This window comes from Anarhichas minor, unplaced genomic scaffold, assembly GCF_050575085.1.
Source record: "Anarhichas minor isolate MPS153535 unplaced genomic scaffold, ASM5057508v1 ptg000047l, whole genome shotgun sequence".
Classification (NCBI taxonomy): Eukaryota; Metazoa; Chordata; class Actinopteri; order Perciformes; family Anarhichadidae; genus Anarhichas; species Anarhichas minor.
The window spans coordinates 280,001-304,672 of record NW_027466493.1 but is presented as its reverse complement, the minus strand read 5'-3'; the positions used below and the strand labels follow the sequence as shown (position 1 = coordinate 304,672).

General features: G+C 43.8%; 1 protein-coding gene across 1 annotated transcript in view; it reads right to left on the bottom strand.

Moving 5' to 3' along the window:
- adgrg6 (adhesion G protein-coupled receptor G6) overlaps window positions 1-24,672 on the bottom strand; it is a 62,418-nt gene that overhangs the window by 14,609 nt on the left and 23,137 nt on the right. The window contains exons 10-23 of the mRNA XM_076112129.1: window positions 23,609-23,674; window positions 6,796-6,884; window positions 5,458-5,510; window positions 4,927-4,965; window positions 4,679-4,827; window positions 4,432-4,543; window positions 2,978-3,066; window positions 2,503-2,567; window positions 2,284-2,420; window positions 1,421-1,586; window positions 973-1,119; window positions 718-840; window positions 219-264; window positions 26-132 (exon numbers count right to left, since the gene is read on the bottom strand). Coding sequence (XP_075968244.1) covers window positions 26-132; window positions 219-264; window positions 718-840; window positions 973-1,119; window positions 1,421-1,586; window positions 2,284-2,420; window positions 2,503-2,567; window positions 2,978-3,066; window positions 4,432-4,543; window positions 4,679-4,827; window positions 4,927-4,965; window positions 5,458-5,510; window positions 6,796-6,884; window positions 23,609-23,674 — 1,388 coding nt within the window. The remainder of the gene's footprint in view (window positions 1-25; window positions 133-218; window positions 265-717; window positions 841-972; window positions 1,120-1,420; window positions 1,587-2,283; window positions 2,421-2,502; window positions 2,568-2,977; window positions 3,067-4,431; window positions 4,544-4,678; window positions 4,828-4,926; window positions 4,966-5,457; window positions 5,511-6,795; window positions 6,885-23,608; window positions 23,675-24,672) is intronic.

Genomic DNA, 24,672 nt, shown 5'->3' with positions numbered 1-24,672 from the left:
GTTTTATGTTCTGAGCAATAAGTACCATGAGGATGCCAAAGTGAGTCAGGTGGTCACACAGACAGACGGTCCTGTTGCTGGTGGATTCTGCGGAGGTTCTGCAGCCGTCTCCGTTCCAGCCTCCAGCACCACCTGGTGGCATCACAGAGGTATTACCACACATCACCGTCACCGGAGTGCCGGTTACACACAACTTCTAGAGATGATTTCTAACTCACTGTTCATGCTGAAGTCCCAGAACATACAGACCGGAATCAGGTGAGTCTGTCAGGAGAGAAGAGACGATTTATTACACTGTGAAATCTATTAAAAATGAACATTTTCATCATGAAATAAAGTTTAAAGTGCTTCACAATAAAAAAAATAACAGATTAATAACAAAAGTGAAGACAATAAAACAATAAAACAATAAGATAATTAAATCCTCCCACACAATCCTACTTCAAAAAAAGTTCAGCAAAATGTTCAAATTAAAATAGAAAATATTATAAAACAATAAAAGGATGAGAAAAAGAATAGAAAGAAATAAAAAAATGTAATAACAATAAAATAAATAGAAAATATAAAAATTTAAATTTAAAAGTAAATACACAAAAACTAAAAGTCCCAAAATGAAAAGAGAATATATGTTTTTTTTAAATATACTGCATGAAAGACGACAACACAACAATGTGATCACATGACCCCTCTACAGGACACACACACACACACACACACCTGTAGGTGTTCAGAGAGGTGAGCGATCTGGATCTCCACCGGGTCCTTCAGGTCTCTGATGGTCAGGTTCCCAACGCTGCTCGCCACCACGAAGCTGTTCAACGAGCGGCCGTCCTGCTCCTTCTACAACCAGACGGTTCATCAACCATCACTGCTGTTATTCATCCGTGTTCATCCGTGTTTATCGGTGTTTATTGGTGTTTATCGATGTTTATCGGTGTTTATTGATGTTTATTGATGTTCATGGATTCTCACCTGGAAAAGGTTCGTGCTGCTGAAGAACATGAAGTTGATTCTGGACAGAGACGATCGGCCTTCTTCAGTCAGCGACACACCGGACAGCAGAGACGCTGGAAGACTCACCTGAGCTAAAGGGTGAGTCCTCTCTGACTGGAAATCAATCTGAGGGGGGGAGAAGGGGGAGGAAAGGAAGAATGTGTTACCTGTGTGTGGGTGGAGTTGCCTGTGTGTGGGTGGGGTTACCTATGGGTGGGTGGAGTTACGTCTCTGTGGGTGGGGTTACCTGTGTGTGGGTGAGGTTACCTATGGGTGGGTGGAGTTACGTCTCTGTGGGTGGGGTTACCTGTGTGTGGGTGGAGTTACGTGTATGTGGGTGGGGTTACCTGTGTGTGGGTGGGGTTACCTATGGGTGGGTGGAGTTACGTCTCTGTGGGTGGGGTTACCTGTGGGTGGGTGGGGTTACCTGTGGGTCGGTGGTGTTTGCAGGTATGAAGGCGCTGAAGGACGTCCCGTTGAACACGGAGGTGTTGAGGGTGGAGATCCCCACAGCCAGGTGTCTGGAGGTGATGCTGATTGACGGACCCTCGAACTCGATCTTCTGAACCAACTCATCAACTGTCTTCAGAGCTCTGAGGGGGAGGAGCCAAGACTTGAATATAGAGATACAGTGAATCTGAAGATAAAGTGCAGTAGTGTACAGTAGAGTATACAGTAGAGTATACAGTAGAGTATACAGTAGAGTACAGTACAGTAGAGTATACAGTAGACTACAGTAGAGTATACAGTAGAGTAGAGTACAGTAGAGTACAGTAGAGTATACAGTAGAGTACAGTAGAGTACAGTAGAGTATACAGTAGAGTACAGTACAGTAGAGTATACAGTAGACTACAGTAGAGTATACAGTAGAGTAGAGTACAGTAGAGTACAGTAGAGTATACAGTAGAGTACAGTAGACTATACAGTAGAGTATACAGTAGAGTACAGTAGAGTAGAGTATACAGTAGAGTATACAGTAGACTACAGTAGAGTATACAGTAGAGTAGAGTATACAGTAGAGTAGAGTACAGTAGAGTACAGTAGAGTATACAGTAGACTACAGTAGACTATACAGTAGAGTATACAGTAGAGTACAGTAGAGTAGAGTATACAGTAGAGTAAAGTAGACTACAGTAGACTAGAGTACAGTAGAGTAGAGTATACAGTAGAGTAGAGTATACAGTAGAGTAAAGTAGACTAGAGTACAGTAGAGTAGAGTACAGTAGAATAGAGTACAGTAGAGTACAGTAGAGTAGAGTACAGTAGAGTATACAGTAGAGTGCACCGTACTTCTCGGAGGTGGCAGCGAGCGCCGTCTCCGAGCTGCTCATCACGTTGGAGATGATGGTGACGACGGTGGACGCCAGCGTGCTGTTGATCTTCGCCACGTTCACCAGCTGCTTCACCTTCATCACCACTTTAGCCACCTGAGGAGGAAGAAGAGGAGAAGATGAAGAGTTCAGCAGCGCTCCTCCTCACAGGAAGTCGGTTCAGAGCGACGCCTCCCACCTCCTCATCGGACAGCTCGTTGTTGGTGATGACGGCGAGCTGCACCGCCACCTCAGCTGCATTCTCTGAAGAAACAGAAGCACAGAGAGATTATTCATGTTTATTTATGATGATCATCATACTTTAATCATGAAAACTATGAACTCATCTTTAATCATATTCTTAAAATATTTCTACTTTATTTTGAACATTTCCTCTTTATTCTCTACATTTGTAATTTATTTTAAATATTTCGTCTTTACTCTCAACATACTGTCTTTATTTTCAACATTTCTAAATAATTCTTAACATTTCATCTTTATTCTCAAACTGCAAACATAAAGAAACTTAAAAATAAATCTTCCTCCTCTCGTGTTTCCTGGGATGATATTACTGTATGTATCACTAGTTCACGAGTCTTCACTGTGATGTATTTACATATCAACGACGTTTGAACCTCAGTCGGAGGCTCTGATTGGCTGTTGGCTGAGCGTACCTGCAGACACCTCGATGGCGTCGATGTCGGTGCAGTTGTTGACGTCTGCAGCCGACCAATAGGAGGAGAAGTTGTGAGGACCGATGACACTGAGACAGAGAGAGGAGGAGCAACATGAAGATAAAGATCCAAGGAGGGATTCAAACCCACAACCTCTTTGCTGTCACGCCGGCTTCTCAGTGGTGGAAAGTAACTGAGTACATTTACTCAAGTATTGTACTGAAGTTACTTCCACTTTGTTACTTTCTACTTCACTCCATCTCAGAGAGAGATTGTACGTTTTACAGCACTATTTATTCATCACTGTAGTTACTTTAAACATAAAATACTACCTCTTGTACTTCTATAATATGACGGAGTACTTCACTCTACCTCGTACTATCTCCACATTGATTAACTTCTACATTAAAAGGTTTGTATTAGTGCTCCAAACAGAACAACATCATATTCTATAACAATGTAACTGAAACAAGTTATTCACTTTTACTTTTGCTACTTCAGGTACATGTTGCTGATAATACTTCAGGTACATGTTGCTGATAATACTTCAGGTACATGTTGCTGATAATACTTCAGGTACATGTTGCTGATAATACTTCAGGTACATGTTGCTGATAATACTTCAGGTACATGCTGCTGATAATACTTCAGGTACATGTTGCTGATAATACTTCAGGTACATGTTGCTGATAATACTTCAGGTACATGTTGCTGATAATACTTCAGGTACATGTTGCTGATAATACTTCAGGTACATGTTGCTGATAATACTTCAGGTACATGTTGCTGATAATACTTCAGGTACATGCTGCTGATAATACTTCTGTACGGTCACTTTCTGAATATTGAGTATTTCCAGAGTGAGGTACTTCTACTTCTACTGAAGTACAACGTGTACCTGCTGTAGATGAGAGATTCTATCATCAACTGTTCTGATGGCTTTGTGATATTTTGAGTAATAACTCCTCATATCAGTACAACACAATAATAAGAATAATACATTTACTCTTTATTATATTGCTGATCTATTTTTTTAAATATGTTTAATTTTTCCTTCATGGGATTCATTTCCTTCTGTTGATCTCAGATAAACAGGATCAAACTAACCATCATCCTCACTGTTCATGACTTCATCAATCAATCCATTAGTTGTTGGTAATATCAAATGTGAGAAAAAAAGATATTCAGTTTATTGTCAGAGAATAAAGAAACCAGAAGAGGTTCTGTGGATGAAATCATGACATCATGTTTACAGATTCATCAACGTGTCAGCTGAGTACAGACGTGGACCTGGAGTCCTTTCTGCATGTGGAAAAGAACAAACACTCAAATACGCCTGAATGGTTCCTTAAAAGACCTTGAAATGGTTATTTTTCTGTTCTGCTGTCACACAACACTGCTGATTAGTGTGTGTGTGTGTGTGTGTGTGTGCTGAGTGTGTGCGTGTGAGTTACCAGGTCCTGGAGGTGCTCTGGTCCTTGTTGGGGAAGCAGGGCAGGTACCGGGTGACGGTGGGTCTGCTCTCAGGCCAGCGGTAGTGGAGTGGATTCTCCTCCGGACAGTTTTCTGTCAGAAGAAGAGAAACAGGAGTCAGTGAAGAGATAACCATCAGACAAACCACGAGCATCTATGAAGATGTCCTCCAAAGAGACAAAGAGATAAGAATGAGACAGAATCAACTAAGGCTGTGTAGATCCTAACCTATTAAAGAGACATCAGTGGAGGCCTCGTGGACCTGCAGGCCGGCCCCCATGAGCCCCTCACTGCCCGACAGCCTGGCGGACACGGCAGCTTCACCCAGACTCTCGTTGGTGTTGTAATAATGAACCAGCAGAGCTCGGCACGAGTAGCTGGAGACGGGAGACGGAGAGGAAATGAGCTCATAACACACAAACCAAGGAGACGTCTGATAGCATGAAACACATGAAGAAGAAATGTAAATGTTTGACCTGGTCGGGTTTCCTCCGCTCTGTAAACCGGACTGCACACTGGAGAGAAACCAGAGGAAGCTCTTAATGTTGTTAGACTTTACTGTACAGAGCTGAGAACAACAGGACCAGAACACATCGACTGTACGAGGTCACCCGATACCTGAACGCAGACACGTGGCAACACGTCTAGCTTTGAAACAAAAGTAGCGTTACTGTGTCTGTCCTAAATGTCATGACTTTATCCTGTTAGACATTTGTGTGAAATTGTCATAGTTTGCATATGAATTAATAAATGACGGCCAAAAACGTCAATTGACCTTTGACTTTTGACCACCAAGTTCTAACCAGTTCATCCTTGAGTCCAAGTGGACATTTGTGCCAAGTGTGATCCTTTACATAATGAAACAAGTTCTACTGATGTTATTTATGATATCAGAGACGCTGCTGTACATATTTAATAAGGAAAGAGTATTTGATGTGTGACGTTGGTGAACACTGTAAAAAGTCTTTACTTCCTGTTCTTCTTTGTTGTGATAAACCTTTAGTTACCTGATGGAGTCTACGTAGACTGCATGGGTCCAGTTCTGAAAGGTTTGATTGAGCTGAAAGAAGACAAAAAAATCAGTCAACCAATAAAACAAGATTCTTGTGTTATCCTTCTAGATTTGTACACAGGAAGTCGGCCCCCTGTCCAGTCCGCTGCATTACAATGTTCACGCTGTTTGCACAAATTACATTGTGCTGTTGGAGGCGTTACGGTAAGAGGACACTTTATATTTAAATGTTAAACAGTTTGGAACTGTTCCCATCTTGATCTACCCAACAGATAATACATCTTTATGCTGTTTCCCTACATTGTAGCGCTGCATTGTTTTGTGACATTGTTGTGTTACTTTGTTGCGTTACTTTGTTTTGTGACGCTGTTTCGTTACGTTGTTGCGTTACGTTGTTGCGTTACGTTGTTGCGTTACGTTGTTGCGTTACGTTGTTGCGTTACGTTGTTGCGTTACGTTGTTGCGTTACGTTGTTGCGTTACGTTGTTGCGTTACGTTGTTGCGTTACTTTGTTGCGTTACTTTGTTGCGTTACTTTGTTGCGTTACTTTGTTTTGTGAGGTTGTTTCGTGAGGTTGTTTCGTGAGGTTGTTTCGTGAGGTTGCTTCGTGAAGTTGCTTCGTGAGGTTGCTTCGTGAAGTTGTTCGCGAGGTTGCTTCGTGAGGTTGCTTCGTGAAGTTGTTCGCGAGGTTGCTTCGTGAGGTTGCTTCGTGAAGTTGCTTCGCAAGGTTGCTTCGTGAGGTTGCTTCGTGAGGTTGCTTTACTTTGTTTCCTGAACCAAGTTTTGTTGCCTAAAACTAACCAGTCGTTTCACAACGCTTCTGCAGGCGTGATACGAGGCTGATATGATACCTATTCATGAAACCTATTTTTGGTTCAGAAACATCAACATTCAGCGTATCCCTTGGTTTACAGAAACATACAATAACAATATTCTTCTGGTGACTGTGTTGCATTAGTTATGGGATCAGATTTGAGAGCACACAGCGTCTAACTTTCTGTTTCCCATCAATCTGTGAGTCTGTTGGTTTGTGGTAATAGTGAAGATGCACTAACCCATAAAAATGAAATGATCCTTAATGCTGAGGCTGCTTCCTGTCGTCTCTACCTTTGTTGAAATGCACATGTTGCAAATAGATTTGTGTTTATGGAAATGATACTATAAACAGGGGGTCAATAGGGGCCGGATTCTTGTCTTTGGAGGCCCCTAGTGGGTTGATTCAGTTGCACTATTTGCTGTCAGTCCTTCTTTCTGTGTGCATGCGCGTTTCTGATGTTTTATAAGTGCAATAAAAAGTTTTACCAACTCTGATTTACCGTAGAACTCATCTTACCCACAGAGCCACAGCTCGCTCCACTCCAGCGTGGGTCAGCACCGTGGCCTCGTCCTCCACCACAAGAGAAACCCGGTAGAATAAACCTTCTGCAGAAGAAGACGAGAGGACAGAGAGAGACAGAGAGAGAGAGACAGAGAGAGACAGAGAGAGAGAGCGAGACAGAGAGAGAGAGACAGAGAGAGCGAGAGACAGAGAGACAGAGACAGAGAGAGAGACAGAGAGAGACAGAGAGACAGAGAGAGACAGAGAGAGAGAGAGACAGAGAGAGAGAGCGAGAGAGAGACAGAGAGAGAGAGCGAGAGAGACAGAGAGAGAGAGAGAGAGAGAGACAGAGAGAGAGAGCGAGAGAGACAGAGAGAGAGACAGAGAGAGAGAGAGAGAGACAGAGAGAGAGAGAGAGTTAGAAAGAGGAAATAATAGTTCAGTCTTAACTTGGCACACACTGTTTCACACGTATATCAGAAGTTTTGTTCTGTGACACATAGCAGGAAATGATTGGAGCAACTTGAGTTTTGTAACAATCCAGTTAGAAGTGATGTGAGGAACGAGGGCAGAGCAGAACCAGAGATCCAGTACCTGACTGCATCCTTCTGTGGACGCAGGCTGACAGCTCAACTACATTCAGAACTTCATCCTAAAGAACCCACATCTGATTAAAAGGAAAACACGATGAAGAATTAAACATCATTTATTGAGCACCTTAAGAAGTCTGTAACTTTTAATATTAAGTAACAAAGTTTTTGACTTTTATGTTGAAAATCTGTGAAAGTATATTTGTAAGAAGACAAAGTGGTTCTACAGATATCTGAAACATCTCCATGAGTACTAGTGAACGCCTTTATAAACGGTTCATTGTTAATAAGTTACTTTTTTAAATTCAGTTTCTTTTCCTCCGACTCATTTCAGAATCCTACTTTTAGAGTGAAACTTGATGAAGACGTTCATTCCAAAGATCTCTGGGATCACTTTTGACTTTTCACTCAAAGTTGAAACACTTTGCTTTGTTTTCATCATCCTGACGAAGAGGAAGTGGAAATCTTCTTCTTCTTCTCCTCCTCTCGTTAACATGTAATTCATGCTGTTATTAAAAGTGTCGTTTCTCCCGCAGCAGGCGAACCGTGTGGACTCATTATATCTCTTATTTAAATGAAACAAATCTCATCTTCCATGACGAGGAGTTTTTAGGGCTCTCAGCTCTCCTGCTATGCGTCACGTCGGCCACTAGGTGTCGCTCTGGTATCTATAATCATTAGTTAAAGCTACTGGCCGGTTCAAAGACTTCTTCTACTCCATCAGCTCTGGTGGGAGACTCTGCAAGCTGCACACCTCTCCTGATGTGTGTGTGTGTGTGTGTGTGTGTGTGTGTGTGTGTGTGTGTGTGTGTGTGTGTGTGTGTGTGTGTATGTATGTGTGTGTGGGGTCTTTTTAGGAGCAGCTGGTCGTTTGAAACATTTCGACTGGATTTTAAAGGCAGTCTGTATAATGTAGATAATGTGTGTTTGTTCTTGACTGTCTGAGAGGACGAGCAGCAGAGCAGGACGTCTCCACCAAGAAGCTGGATGGACTTCGATACTCGGGGAAAAGAAAGAGGCGGAAAGTGTGAAGTCTTTGTGGTGGATTTTGTAATGATGGAGAGATTAAAGAGGAGGAGCAGTAAATAGAGGTATTGAGGAGAGAAAAGGGAGAAAGTACCAGGCTAAACACTACGTCTGATTGGACAACTGGACCTCATTGTAAAGTCCTACAGAGCACCCAGAACCACGACGGACCAATCACCAGCCTCCGGTCCCTGAGGTGATCCCACCCCTTCACCCGATGGACAGCTATCTACCACTACGTACGAACAGAACAGAGAACTACTGTTGAGACTCACTGCTGATGGAAACAGATATTTAAACACCATGCTGCAAAACCCAACCACCTCAACGAGTAACATATTCATGTCTTCAGTCTCAAAGTCTTTAACAAAGCGACATTATCAGCCAAACCGATTGCTAACGTCCAAAAGGTCTCAACCAGCTTTTATATATATTATAATCAAGCGTTCATAAACTATATGGCCCGAAGTCTGTGGACACCTGAATAACATGTGGTTTTAAAACTATATTTATTAATCTGTTTTTCACCACATATCCAACGGTACATGAACTAGGTGGAGGAGGTGTCCGTATACTTTTGGCCATTTATGACGATCTGAAAATAAACACTTTAGTTTATCTTTCACCTGTTTTGAATAAATAGACTTTAAGACTGAATACAAGTCACTATCATGTAATTTGTATATGTTTTACAGTGCATGCTGCTGTCATTACAGATGATTGTTGTGTTGATTCTCTACATCTACAGTTCTTTTAATGACTGCATGACATACTGTTCCCCGATGACAGTCCACACAGACATGTAAAATGAAAGCGTTCTTTACATTGGCATGGCAACGCGGGCTTGGCTGCTGAATCCACAGTGGGGGGGGGTCCAGGTGTCGGGCGCACCGTGAACGTTTTGCGGCCACCACTGATTGCCGACACACTGACTGCTTCGAACGGAGCCGCTGGAGGGGAGTTCTCTGTGGCTATGAAAGGGTGAGCGCTGAAGCTCCTGGGGGGCGTAGGGGACCGGTGGTCTGGACTCACGGCCCCGTTCATGAACACTCCTGAGTGCTGATTCCCACTGTGATTCGACACACTTGGGTTCAAACTGGGCTTTGCAGTGGTTACTGTTGACGTTGCGCTTGAAGTTGCACTGAGATGTGGCGTTTGTCGGCTGCCTGGCGTGTCCCCCTGAGATGCTTCCGTAGTTGCATTTTCTATCGGAGTTGTAGCATTTTTTGGCTTTGTGGCGTTTGTCGAAGGAGAGTCTTTGAGTGTTACAACAGTGGTTGCATTTGACATGGAGACGTGTTTTAAGCCAGCTGTGTTTGCAGCTGTGTTGTCTCTCGCAGGAGGTGGGAGCGCCTCAAACCCAGAAATGAAGCCTTGACCCGAGGAGACGGTGGGGGGTTTGGAGGCTGGCACGGAGGAGGAAACATCGAGGCCAGAAGTGTGCAGGGGGTTGTGAATAACTGGAGCACCAGTGGGTTTTGTTGGTGCTGCAGCAGAGGGGCCGGGAGAAGTAGCTTCAACAGGAAATGATTGAGCTTCTGGATTCGGAGCATTTAAAAGAGTGTCATTGATGCTCACCGATGAAGACACCGGTTCCACAGCAGAGGCACGTTCATCTGCTGTATGTATCTTTGCAACAACATCCGCAGGGTCAAATAAAGCAGAGAGATGCGATAGTTTTCCAGCTGCAGTGAGATTATCTGAGGCCTCAGACAACAATTCTTGATCACTGACAAACCTGGAAGTATCTGCTGTTTGTGAGTTTATTGCAAGCGGTTGCCAGACCTCGTCCTTGTCATTCACTTCAGCAGAAACAGAAGGTTTTGAGTGGCTGGATTTTAGACTGTCATCAGGGAGTGTGGAGGCTTTGTGAAGGGGAAGTGATTGGCTGAGTGGGATGAGCTGCTGGACTAACGGATATGTGGTGGATCTTTGGAAGGACTTTAAATGGTTGTCCAAGGGGGTTTGGGTCAATGTGGGCTGGTGGAATCCAACAATGGGCCAACTGGGCAACAAGGAGACAATTTCTGCCTCTTCCATGCTGGCAGACTCTGCCATCCAGCCGGCGAGTAAGGAAGAGAGAGAAGGGGCGATGTAAGATGAGAGGGCAAGGGAGGAGACAGGATAGATGGGAGATAGTTGAAGGAAAGCAGGTGTGACGGTTGCTGCAAAGGAAAGAGAAGGCAAAGTGGAGGGTGAGAGTAGAGGAGGAGTAAGAGCAAAGGAAAGGAGGTGGGACGATTGCAGCAGCTGCAGCCCCCCAACGTTAGCATGAGCCTCTGCATTTTCAGCGTTCTGACTCACGTTTAGTTTCTCACTTGCATCCAAAACCGAACTCACATCTTGTGACCCAGATGAAGATGTCTGAGCCAAGAGAAGAGGCTCCTCAGCTCGGGGATCAGGGGAGGAAGACAATGCGGTTTCCTCTCCCGCCATCCATTCTGTCTCCCTAGCAACTTGCATCACTGTGGCAGCAAGAGCCTCTGAAGAGGAAGTGAGCGACAGGCTGTCAAGGTGATGGGAAAGGGGACTCCAAGTTGAGAGGACGGGATGTGAAGACAAAGAAGAAATGGCAGACGAAGGAGCCGAGTGTAAATATTGCGTTCTATCAATATCTTCCTGCAGCAGAGCCGGGGTGAGCTCAGAGGCCCACATGACAGCTGCTGGCAGTGATGTAAAGACAACGTCGGACTGATTCCCTGGATGCCACTCGTCTGGCGGAGTAAATACGTCACTCAAGTCTCTCTCATCAGAATGAACCAGGAACTGACTGCCTGACAGACTGGCTGCATGAGAAGAAGGCCACAAGACCTCTGACAAACCCAACTCAGGGTCATGCAACTCCACCTGTGACAGAGCTGGAAGTCTTTGAGGGGGTAAATCTGGTGTGAGTACCGCAGAACTAGATGCCGAATTCTCCACAGATAACCCTGATGGAGTTGGCTCAATTTGACTAAATGAGGAGTCAAAAAGAATCCCAACAGAATGGACTGACGGGCCTAATTGCGTATCAAGGGGACAATTACTCTCTGAGTAAGGCAGTCGACTTCTAAAAGCTTCTGATATATAGTTAGTGGACTCTTCAAAAGAGAGTAAGTGGTATTCAGGGAGCAGTGCAGCATCAACAACTGGCATCTGTGATTCCGTTGGAGCTTTAGAAAAGAAAGGAAGTGTCAACGCGGGTGCTGAGTCGACCCTTGTCACCACAAAGCCTCTTTGAAGGTTCCAGGACTGAGAAGGAAATGACAACACAGGAGGCCGAACATGAGCAGATTCAACAACACCGTGTGTTTCTGAAGGCCTTCGTTCGGCCGGCCGGGAAGAGGAGGGCAGGAAGAGGGAGGGCTGAAGAGGAAGAGTGCTGGACCAGAGGGGAGGAGAGGATGGGAGAGGAACGAAGGTATTAGAAAAGTAATGGGGAAGTATGGTCGGAATTTGTAAAGTAACAGGAAAGACAGGAGCTGATAGAGTGATGGCGTAAGAGGAGGTGAAGGAGGCAGATCTTGTCAAAAAGGAAGGAGACGGAGAAGAGGGGGTGAGAGTTAGGGGGGTAGATGAAGAGTAGCGTTGGATGTCAAGAGGGAATGCAAAAGTATTAGAAGAAGAGGTTGAGGGTGTATGGTGAACGACGTGCACAGATGAATGTAGCTGTGTAGACATGTCTGTAAATACATTGTTCATCAGTCCACTTCTGGCCACTGCAAGTTCAACATCCCCCCCGGTCTTGTCTGTTTCATTCACACTGTCAAAGGGGTTTGAAGAAGAAGAGGATATCTGGACCATGTCTTCCGTCTGTGACATTGAAGAAAAAAAGATCTGTGTCGGGAAAATGTGTTGTGCGAGGAGAGCAGAGGAGCTTAGTTGTACCGTGGTCGGCTGAATGAAGAGAAAGGATGAAGGGAAGGGGATAAGGAGAGATGGTGTTGGTTGGAAAGTCGATGCGTCCAGTTTCTGAGTGACAATTTGGCTCTGCTTTTGTCCACTTGAACTTGTGTTGTTTGGGACACGGTGGTCGGTTTGAGCTTTTGTCAGAGTCGGTGTATCGATCTGAGACCTGCTGATGAATGTAACAGTTTCTGAACCACTGTGAAAATGTTGACTTCCTCCCTCAGAAACAGTTACGGGCTGTGTGACAGGAGAAAAAGGCCCATGGGGGTCTGATCTGTCGAATGGTTGTTGGTTAACGGCTGGAGGGACGGTGGTGGGTTCATCCAAGGTGTAGTCAGCATCGAACTCATACAAGCTGAAAGCACCACCCTCCTCCGCCAGCTCTGATGAATCATACACTAACAAATCAGACCCTGACGAGTACTCATTGCCCAGTGGTTCCAGTGGTTCCTGTGGCTCAGTCCAGTTAACCGTGGCAACTGTTTGGTTTTCCCCACCGCTGACGCTCAGCAGCGACCACTGCGGCGCTACAGGTTTGTTCTTTCTGTTGCTAAGCACGGATGATGACAGTGAAGATGATTCCTTTGTATCCGATGCTTCATCTCTACGCTGATAAGGAGATGGCGCCTGAGAAGAGATTGAAGCCGCTGCTTCAGGAAGGAGTTTTGAGTCTTGAGTAGTTGTAGCCGTCTCCTTATTGGAAATGTTTGTTCGTGAAGTAGGTTTTGTCGTATCCATTGGATATCCCAAGATGTGTGTTGCATTTCTCCCCCCAGGTGCATGTGTGTACCCAGCTGTGTGTTTAAATCCACCTGTTTGAGTTGTGTATGTAGGCCTGGATGTGTATTTGAGTTCAGGTGGCTGTGCAGGTTTGGTGATGTGAACCACTGGCCTGGGCGCTGTACTGGTGGAAACTGGGCGTCTTCCTCCAGTCGGCCTCTTCCTCCCCTTCCAGATCAAAGGGGTAGAGATGAACCCCAGGGAGGTCTTGGAGCTGCGATGGCCTCTGGGTCTGGGGAGGGAGGTTGGAGGTCTCGGACGAGAGGGTTCAGGTGGAGCTTGGGGACCTGGGGCTGGAGCCAAGAGTCTGGGTTGAAGTGCTTTATCTGGGAGGCTAGGGGCTTGGGTTGGAGGAGCCGACTGACGGGATACAAGGGACCCACCATGAGAGACTTTCCCAAGGGGGCGGGGAATGAGAGCTGCCCTAGATTGTCTGATGATCGCTGGAGGTCTGGGTGCATGAGAAATAGAGGATCCAACAGCAGGTACTACAAAAGCATGGCGGCGTCTTCTTCTCAGAGGTTTGGACTGGGAGGCCGGGCTTTCAGGCTGCTGAGGAGTAACTACAGCAGCAGGAGCAGCACTAGCAGAGGCTTTGGTTGGAGATCTCACAGTAGACTCCTTCGCTGTCACCAGGGCACGGCACATCAAACCAGACGGCATTATGGTGAAAAAGCAGGTTACAGATAATAAATGAATGTATTTTCACACAACAAACAAATGGTATAAGCAGTGGTCTACACAGTGGAGGTTAAGAAGCAGCCGATAGGACCTGGACCTTGATTACAAATATGTTAATGATTTTCTTTTCTTATCAGTGAAAATAATCCTTGGAAAAAAGATAAAAATACACCAATGTACCATATGAGAGGAAACCAAACCAGATGAGGATTTGTTTGATGAGATTAGGTTGTTTTAAATTCTTAGAACCACAGCAGGGGAACAAAGAACCTGAAGAGAATCCAGCTCAATCAGAGAGATATCATATCAAGGCCCTAGTGAGATTACATGTGATTCCATGTTTGTTCATAAACAGCAGCAGGAAATATCCAAACTCCTTAGTGAGAAAAGATTTATAGATGTGAAACATGGCAACGTTGAAAAAGAGAAACCTTTTCTGGATTAATAAAAGCTTAAACCCGAGATAGCAAAGACTTCTTTTTGAATGAGAAAACAAGTAGGAAGCATAAATAAATATCAGGAAACTAAGGCGGTTAAATGAGCATCTTACCCCAAGAGGAGGCAGCAGTAGCAGCTATGTTAGTGGCTGGTTGGTTAGTAGTTACTGACAGCAGTGGAGGACTTGTTAATGGAACTGTTGGTGCAGACAAAACATCAGGATAGAAGAGGAGGGAGGAGGCCAGAGGACAGAACAAGATGGCATGATTGCTTTTTTAGGACCTTTTCACACCTCATTTGGTCTGAACCAAAATTACAGGCGTGACACCAAACCTTAGACCGCGGTCCGGACCAAAGACCGAACCTTGGTCCGCCGAAACAAGAGGTGGTCTCGGTCTGGACCGAACTGAACCATGGTCTGGTTAGTTTTAACTTTGGATGGTTCAGACTTTCAGACCACTTACAGTAAATCCTGTCAAGATGTCGTCATGTGATAAGAGAAGTGGCGATGCTCTGGGGAACGGCTCAGTGCAAAGAGCATCAGAGAGAAAGTGAAGGTGTGAAAAGGCCCTGAGTGGGTGTTGTGCATCTAGATGGTACTAAGAGTGTTTTAATCATCAGCAGAATAAAAAGTGGCTGAATGAAATTATAACATATATAACATGTTCTTAATCACAATTTCTAGGATTAACACAACATCAACAGACAGACAGACTTCATGAAAGAAAGATTCAAAGCTAAATAAATACAAGTGCAAGAAATGATTGTGTCATAAGTGTCTTCGGCATCAGAATAGATGAAATAGGCTCAAATGTTAGTATTATGAGAATGTATGAGGAAATGTCATTGTTACAATTAGCTGTTAAATTGAATATCTGGTCAACCTTTAATTGTAAGGCCTTCAATAAACAAATGTGCCAAATATTCTCTCATAACATTTTCTATGCACTTTCACATTTAATGACAAAATATAAATACCTAAGTCAATATATTAAACAATAATGAAAAATACAATTAGTTACATCCCAGTTCCAAGCATTTATTGAGCATATTATCGGTCCAACATCTGGTTATGGCATCTGAATACCCGTGCTTATAACCCAGCCAATAAGATGAAGTTGTTTCAAATACTATTAAGTGCTTTAATATTCGTGGAGAATAAGCAACAGCTCCTGTTAAGTGTGTTAAATGTCTAACATCAGGACTGAGGTTTCATGTTAATAAGATCAAAGGGTCCAGCTGTAACCATAACCCTCTAACCATGTTATATATATATATATATAAATAAACAGAATTTAATTAAATTTCCTTGAGTTCTAAATCACCTCTCTTACTACTCTGATTTATTGCCGTATGACTTTGTAAGGACTGTGTTTTTCTGCAGGCCTCTACAGTTACATTTGTACAGTTCTTTATTTATTCAGCTTGTAAGTGACAGAATTTAGTCACGCTGACCATCAAAACCTCAACTGGTTCAGTGTGTTTTTGTACCCGTCAGCGTTGCGTGCAGTCAGAGCAGCATTTGTACGTAACGCTAGTCGTCTTTTCTGCGGCTTCACTCCGGTATTGTTGCTCTTACCATGCGTTGTTGAGTTAGTAGCTGGATGGTTAGTGGTAGCAGATGAAACAGCTGGCGTGCTGCTGGTTGTCTGCGGGGCTACAGGGAAAGTAAACAGTCACAGAATATCAGTCAGGTTAATAGATGTATGCCAAAAGTACAACATGCACTGATCTGTGAACAGGTGGTTGTATCAAACACCAGAAAGGAATGAGAACCTCTTTGATGTCGTTTTGTTTTTGTTTTTGATCCAGATCTTTGGATTGTAAATGTGTATAGTTGAATTAAATTTGAATTAATTTTGCAACAGCAACCTGTTAATCGTGCTACATTGTTGGGACAACAACTTAAAAAAAAATCAGCTACTTTGGGAGGATACCAATCTGTTAACAGCTACTGTACACTGTGCTGACAATAATCTGTTAAGAAAGCTATATTGTTGGGACATCAACCGTAAAAACACAGCTACATTGTAGGGACGTCAACCTAAAAACACAGCTACATTGTCGGCACGTCAACCTAAAAACACAGCTACATTGTAGGGACGTCAACCTAAAAACACAGCTACATTGTAGGCACATCAACCTAAAAACACAGCTACATTGTAGGCACGTCAACCTCAAAACACAGCTACATTGTAGGGACGTCAACCTCAAAACACAGCTACATTGTAGGCACATCAACCTAAAAGCACAGCTACATTGTAGGCACATCAACCTAAAAACACAGCTACATTGTAGGCACATCAACCTAAAAGCACAGCTACATTGTATGCACATCAACCTAAAAACACAGCTACATTGTAGGCACATCAACCTAAAAGCACAGCTACATTGTAGGCACGTCAACCTAAAAGCACAGCTATATTGTAGGCACGTCAACCTAAAAACACAGCTACATTGTAGGCACGTCAACCTAAAAACACAGCTACATTGTAGGCACATCAACCTAAAAACGCAGCTACATTGTAGGCACGTCAACCTAAAAACACAGCTACATTGTAGGCACATCAACCTAAAAGCACAGCTACATTGTAGGCACATCAACCTAAAAACACAGCTACATTGTAGGCACATCAACTTAAAAACACAGCTACATTGCAGTGACATCTACTTAAAAGCACAGCTACATTATAGGGACAACAACCTAAAAACACAGCTACATTGTAGGCACATCAACCTAAAAGCACAGCTACATTGTAGGGACTTCAACCTAAAAGCACAGCTACATTGCAGTGACGTCAACCTAAAAGCACAGCTACATTGTAGGGACGTCAACCTAAAAGCACAGCTACATTGTAGGCACATCAACCTAAAAGCACAGCTACATTGTAGGGACAACAACCTAAAAACACAGCTACATTGTAGGGACAACAACCTAAAAGCACAGCTACATTGTAGGGACGTCAACCTACGAACACAGCTACATTGCAGTGACATCTACTTAAAAGCACAGCTACATTATAGGGACAACAACCTAAAAACACATCTACATTGTAGGCACATCAACCTAAAAGCACAGCTACATTGTAGGGACGTCAACCTAAAAGCACAGCTACATTGCAGTGACGTCAACCTAAAAGCACAGCTACATTGCAGTGACGTCAACCTAAAAGCACAGCTACATTGTAGGGACGTCAACCTAAAAGCACAGCTACATTGTAGGGACGTCAACCTAAAAGCACAGCTACATTGTAGGCACATCAACCTAAAAGCACAGCTACATTGTAGGCACATCAACCTAAAAGCACAGCTACATTGTAGGGACAACAACCTAAAAGCACAGCTACATTGAAGGGACGTCAACCTAAAAGCACAGCTACATTGAAGGGACGTCAACCTAAAAGCACATCTACATTGTAGGCGCATTAACCTAAAAGCACAGCTACATTGTAGGCACATCAACCTAAAAGCACAGCTACATTACAGTGACATCTACTTAAAAACACAGCTACATTGTAGGCACATTATCCAAAAAACAAGTAGCTTCTGTTCTGTTATCTTCTGTCACAACCTAGTGGGACAGACTAGCTGTGAAGAGTTGAGGTATTTCACCTCTCCATGAATACTTTGTTCATACTTACACTTCAAGATACGAAAAATATTCGGGAGAATACAAATAAGTAAGCAAAAACCAAATAAAGAAATGAATTGTTTGTTATCAATGAGCAGGACACAATCAGAACCCTGACGTATGACGTCAGCTTGTGACACTACTGGTTAGCTACCTTACCATGTGATGTACTGCTGGCTGAAGCAACGTTAGTGGCAGGAGATGCAGGGATAGCAGCGCTGCTGGTGACGGTGATGGTGATGGTAGTGGTAGGCGTAACTGATTAGCACAATAAGTTGTTATGTCAGTAACACAAACACACACAAGCACACTGCGTTAATGGGACACGTTCCAATCCTGTTTGTTTTCAGGATCAATCTCAAAAGTCTTTCTTGATTCAGAGAAGAAAAAAAAAGGTTGATCAAGATCAGCCTTTTTGACATTTGGTGCACAAACTGGGTTTCCCAAAAGCATCTTGGGAGTTAAAGTTTGTTGTTTTTGTCGCACACAATTTGACAGCCAATGATAAATTACTTTGTCTTCCTCTGAAACCAAGCACTCATTGTTTAACGTTAGTTTGTGTCACTATGAGTGGAGTCACACTGAGACGAGAATAATATAGCAAAAAGAGAATCCTCAAAAATATTTTAAAATACGTCCGGGCTTCCATCGAGAACACTTTAGTTCTGAGCTTTTCTATCCTGAATCCAACAAATAAAAACATTCAGTAATAACTCTTTTTGTTCTTATCTGCATGGAGAGTCTAGAGATGCTCGTGGCAAACAACAAAGCAGCGCAGCAGATGCAGCCTTACCAGAGGAGAGGGAGCTGGTTGAGCTGCTGGTGGTGCTGCTGGTTGGGGTTAGTGGCATGCTAGCGGTAGGGATGGTGGGTGGAGATGGAGTGATGGGAGGGAGAACTGGAGATCACAAATCAAAGGATACAGCAGAGCGAGATGGACCACACATGGAAAACAAAATGGTTTAATGCTGAACTCAGGCACAGCCCAACGCTCGTGTGCAGAATCTTCATACTTCCAACAAACCTTTCCTCCTGCATGTTTGTGTTAAAAAGTAGAGAGTACTACTACTTCATTTCTACTTCAGTTAGATATTTAAAATTCCAGTGAACGGCACTTTTCTTTGTTAGAACAAAAAAGTCCTTATTATGCTAATCAAAGAACAAGAGCTGACTTTCATAAATGTGTGGGACCATTCATTTCCCATTTCAACTCTGCACATGGAAAAATGAATGACAGGGAGGTTAATAAGCTCATGAAAAGATTTGATGAAGTCATTTCTTAATGCAGCGGTAGATGATATTGATCTAGTCTCAGTCAAACACGTTCACATGGACCAGTTCATCAGCTTCCTCTCAGCTAGATCATGAATAGAAAGAACAAACCAATGAGGTGCACGCAAAGTCAAATAGTTCCGAGCAACTTTTCATGAAAAGGTCAAACTTGGCACAACTTCAGGAGGTTCGTATTCTTATGAGCAAAGACTCCCAAAAAACCCATCGAGGATAATTGTTTCTGGTGATGAACTGTAAACGAGATCTGAGGTGAGTCCTGAATGTATTTACATGATGAGGCAGAAGAAAAGAGGACTACCAGGGCTGTAGCTGCCATTGACATAGATCAAGAGATAAACCCTCGAGGATCATCAGAGAGGACAGCGAGGGGGTGGAAAGAAGTGGAGGAGGAGGTGATAAAGGAAATAAAGGAGGCGTAAGAGGGTGAGGAGGAGGGTGGCTTACCGTGGCTGATGGCATTAGTAGCATGGATGGTGTTAGTGGAGTCAGTGGTGGCGGGAGAGGAAGCGGCTGGGGGGGGGGGGGGGGGGTGAGAGAGAGAGACAGATGCAGCAGATGATGAATGGTTGTGAAGCTGCATGATCGTCTTCAGTGCAGAACCTCTAACAGGGCCAGGTCCAGGTCTACAGCAGCAAACCACTGCTGCAGGTTCTATTCACAACAGTGTTGTGTCATGAAATCTGAGACCAGGTGAGCAGGACCATGATGACCCGAGTGTGTGGTGTGTGTGACAGAAAACACAGCAGAGCTCAATACTATCACCCACAGAGACTTACCTGCTCTTAGATTGAGATGAAGACGTAATAAAGAGCCTAAAAAGTCAGGACGCATTCACATGAACACAAATTCTCGTCTTAGACTTTAGACTTTTTTTTAAAAGGACATTTTCCTCTACGTTTTCAAAACGTCCACACTAGAACACACAAAGAAACCCCCCCAACTCCAAGCGCTCGCCGGGCGTGTAGGTGGAGATAAAAGCTACGTCAATGACACGTCAAATACCAGAGAAGAAGATTCTGAGCCTGCTCAGTGAGCTGATTCTCTGTTGGTGGTCTTAACAAACAGTCAGAGGTAGGACATGGGCGTGCACGACGTCACCGCTTCCTGAACGCTCTGTTTTACACGTCGTCCACACAGACGCACAGTAACCAGAGCTTTAAATACTCTAACCCTGAGAAGTTGTAGATTCAAAAATATCCGTTTTAGTGACCTCAAACTAAAAGCCAAAACATAGAGGAAATGATCTGCTTTTATTAAATATCGTATATGTGTAGACAGCCTGATTCGCACAAGTTTGACTGCTGAACTGTTTCTGCAGTCCATTATAGCAACGACCAAAGCACCGCCTCTTCAGACGTTAACGTTAACGCCAACAACAACGTACCTGTGCATGTGTTTGACAGCTCTGTCGAGGTTCTACTGTTAGTTCAGTGTTTGGTTGGAATGAAGCTGGAACTCCTCACTGATTCACAGACTGAACTGCTTATTTCACTGCTGCAAACACTTCATGATATCCAGCACCAGACCTGTGTTTAGAGGTCTGAACCGCTACTGTTGTTATGTCTCGATGAAGCACGTGAACGGAGACAGCAGGCGGGGCAGTGACTGATCAACAAGAGGCCAAAGGTAGAGGGAAGTCATACCAGTGACTAGATACCCTCCCTCTGAAGTCATTGGACCCGTCTGTCTTGACGAAGGCTTTGTTTGCTGAAGCAGACCAGTTCCCACCGGGGATTCAGGCGTCCTGGTGGTCCAGAGGATACAAAGCAAGACTATCAATCAAAGGACGAGGACTCATTTCCTACCAGCTCCGGTAGTCGTGTTGCTCTTTGAATGACCCTGCACTCAGTGGACCAATGTGGTTCCAGGATTTGACTTATAACCCCGTGAGAGCTCTCCCATGGCCCGTTGACCCGTCTGGGCTGCCGTAGCCGTTTATGTTCCGGACCTGAATTTGCTCGACTCCCTTCCTCTCATGAGCACAATCCCACAAAAAGTGACCTTCAGCAAAATGTCCCTCTGAGGCCCCCGTAGCACAGGATGTTGTGAGAACTGACATTTACGGAGAGCCGGGTTGTGTCACGTCGTCAGCCGTCCCCTCGGCTACCGTTGTGACCGATTGCTACTGGGTAAGTTCCAGATCACGTGACCTCCTGGAGCAAAGGTTCCTGGCTAGAGTGAGATTTCCTTTGGCTCAGGATCTGTGCACGAACAGTATTCCAGTTTTAATGCTTTTAGCTGCGCAGAAAGGGGCTGAACGGCACCCTGGGGTGCTTCTCTTTAAGAATCGTTTTGTGGTTCCTTCACGTATAAGATCCCCTCAGGACACCGACGGGTCATTTAAGGAAAGTGTCATTAACAGAGCATGCCCAAGAGGATTACTCTTCACCATTGTTTGACTAGAGAGAGCAGCAGAGGGAGAATGCTAAGCTACAACCATCCTACACCGTTTCCTTCCTCTCTGATCTGGAGGCACTTGAGCTTGTGAAGAAGCAGAATAAGCAGAGTGGAGCATCTGTTCCTTTACAAGCATTTTGTCATTTGGGCCAACTGGACTGAACTCCTGTCCTTGTTTGATTTCTCTTCTTCTTCGGCCAGTTTCATTACACGTAGAGCCCAGAATCATAAATCAAAGGTGTTACGACACCCCATTGGACGATTATCAAACATCTCTGAGTGACTATAGATTTGTTTCAGCACTTCTTCTCTTTCTAATCATATATTCCTTCCTCCAGTTTCTTCTCATTTTATTCTGTCCTCTCCTCTCCTCTCATCTCCTCACCTTCCCTTCTTCTCTTTGCCTCCTCTCATCTCCTCACCTTCCCTTCTTCTCTTTGCCTCCTCTCATCTCCTCACCTTCCCTTCTTCTCTTTGCCTCCTCTCATCTCCTCTCGTTGCCCTTCTCGTCCCTCAACATCTCTCTTTTCTCTTTAAACTAATCTTGAATCTTTTGACTTGTTCAGAGTAGTTTGACAGTATTTTGGGAAGTTGGGAGGCTAGAAGTCCTTCTGGGCTTTTGGGAACCAAACCTGAGTCCGGTTGAGTTTAGAAGAGTTTCTCTTTTCAACACGTCCAGAATCCATCATGTGGGCTAAACAGCTTCAGGGGTTCAGGAGACGTTGAGGCGTTGGGACTTCCTTAACAAGGCAGACTGACAGCAAACACATCATCCTGAGAGGCTGAATGAGACGTTTATGGAACATCGCTGCCAAGGTTGAGAGTTTGATTCCCACTGGGTTCACCTGTATTAAATATTTATGTGGTCTGAGAGGAAAACCTCCATTATATACACATCCTTCTTGGCAGTAGGTTGGAGGATCCTTTAGGTACGACACGACGTACGCACATAACAGCAACAGCACGTATTATGTTGAAAAGCTCTTGAAGGACTCAAGACGTTCATCAGAGTAGAGTAGTAGTACAGAAAATCTCAGTAGTACAGAACATCTGAAAGAATCTCAGTTGAACAAGCGATGCATGAAGCTCAATATGAAGCTCAATCCACAAGCTTCAAGAAAAGGTGCAAAGAAAGAAGATGAAGACGATTGTTTTGGGAAGAAAGTGATCGAATATGTTGAAGAACAATCTGACGCTCTGCTCCTCGTGGCAGACGCATGAAGGAGAAACATGAGAAACGTGTTGGACCTGAAGTAGTTTTCTCATATCTGTGAATGAATGCAGTCGTTTGTTAGAAGTTGTATTGATTTGTTGATTTCATTTCAAAGTGAAAGTTTGTTTTTGACAGTAAACTCTGATTGTTTGGTTCTTTTAGGATTGTTTGAAAGCTGAAACGAACTGGACTGAGATCAGCTGAATAACGCTGACATGACGCCTTTTCCTCTGATTTTAGCATAAATTCAATGAGTAAACTATTATTATTATTAAATCTGCTGATGATCAACTGTCGTGAATGTCCTCAGTGATATGTAACCATCTTTTCTTCTTACTTCATCTTCTTCACCTTCTTTCACCTGTTTTCTATTATTAACAACACACGAGGTCCGCTGGACAGATGCTGCTCATCATCACAGACGTCTTAGTGAGAGCAGAGGATCGATACGGTTCAGACCTGCAGTCATTCACCACACCGTGTCTCCCCGTGTTGCTCCTTGTAGTGCTGACGATGTTACTGATCAGTCAATCTATGTAAGAAGTTATTACATGAAAACAACGAGGAGTGAGTAGAACATGTTTCTGCTTGTTCCAGAGGAGAAGACATCTCACTAACATGTAGCTGTTATTTAAATAACTGATGTACTAACTATATATTAAGATTAAGCTGAACCTGGACGTCTAACTATCTCTTGATCAGTGATTGCTGGTCACAGTCGGCACCGTTGTTTTGAGCATATTTTAGTTTCTCCAGATGAAGAAGTAAATGCTTCATGTGAAACGTATTACTTTGAGATGATCGGTGGATTAAAGACGACACAGGTCAGGTTGTTTCAGGAGCAGCTGCTGCTGAAGACGTTCACAGTGCAGATGTGTTAGTTTGTCCTACCTGGGCAGCCCAGTGCAGGGGAGTCACAGCTGGTGGTGAGCGGTGTGTTGCTGGGCGGGGAGACACCTACAGGGGGGGGGGGGGGGGGGGGGGGGGGGGGCAGAGAGGTTAATCAGTTAAAGTGATTTAGGGAATGTGGGTTAAACGTTGGGACAGGTTAGCATAGAAAGTTTTCACACTAACTTTAAGTTGCTGATATTAACATCATGCAGCAGTAAATAATTACACAATTATATTCAATACTTGTATTTATCAAATCACAAAGATCAGAAACTAATTTGCTCTTTTGAAACTGAAATTGTGCTTCTGGATAACGTCTGATGTGCGTTCAGATATTCAGCCGAACGTTAACGAGGTGATAACATGACTAACGGTACTAGCTATTTATTATTCTCTTCATCAAGACAAGACAAAAAGTGAATCAAGGACGTGGGTGCGATGGTTAATCCCGAACAGGGTTAATTCTACTGGTTCAGTGAGCTAAACGCTGACATCAGCAGGCTAACACGCTCACAATGACCATGAGAGCTAATGATGATTGATAGGTACAATGGTTCACCATCTTAGTTTAGCATGTTAGCTAACACACTGAATGTCATTAGTTTTGTATTTTGGTGGAAAAACAAAGTATTGCACGAAGTGAAATGTTGATGAAAAGTGAATGAACACAATCAGTGAGATCAGCCGGATTAATGTGTGAACATTTTGCCGAACCGTCCGATAGATATCGATCTCTCAGGAGAAGTGAAGACTTTGACTTGCTGGTCAGATGATCACCAGACTCAGAGGATTCTTAACGTTTGTATTCTCATCATATAAAATGACACTAAATATACAAGAAGTGGACGTAGTCACGGTGAAGTCACACATTGGTTTGTGGACTACGGGTTTGAAAACTAGAGTTCAGCATTTAACAATTTTACCATCACGAAAGTGATTCTGATTCTGGCAACTTGACTTCTTTGCAACCAGAAGTGACACGAGAGGGCGGAGCTAAGTACAACTGGATGTTGCAAATGACTTTCAGAAGTGAAAACAAACTGTGAAAGAGTTAAAGTTGTAAG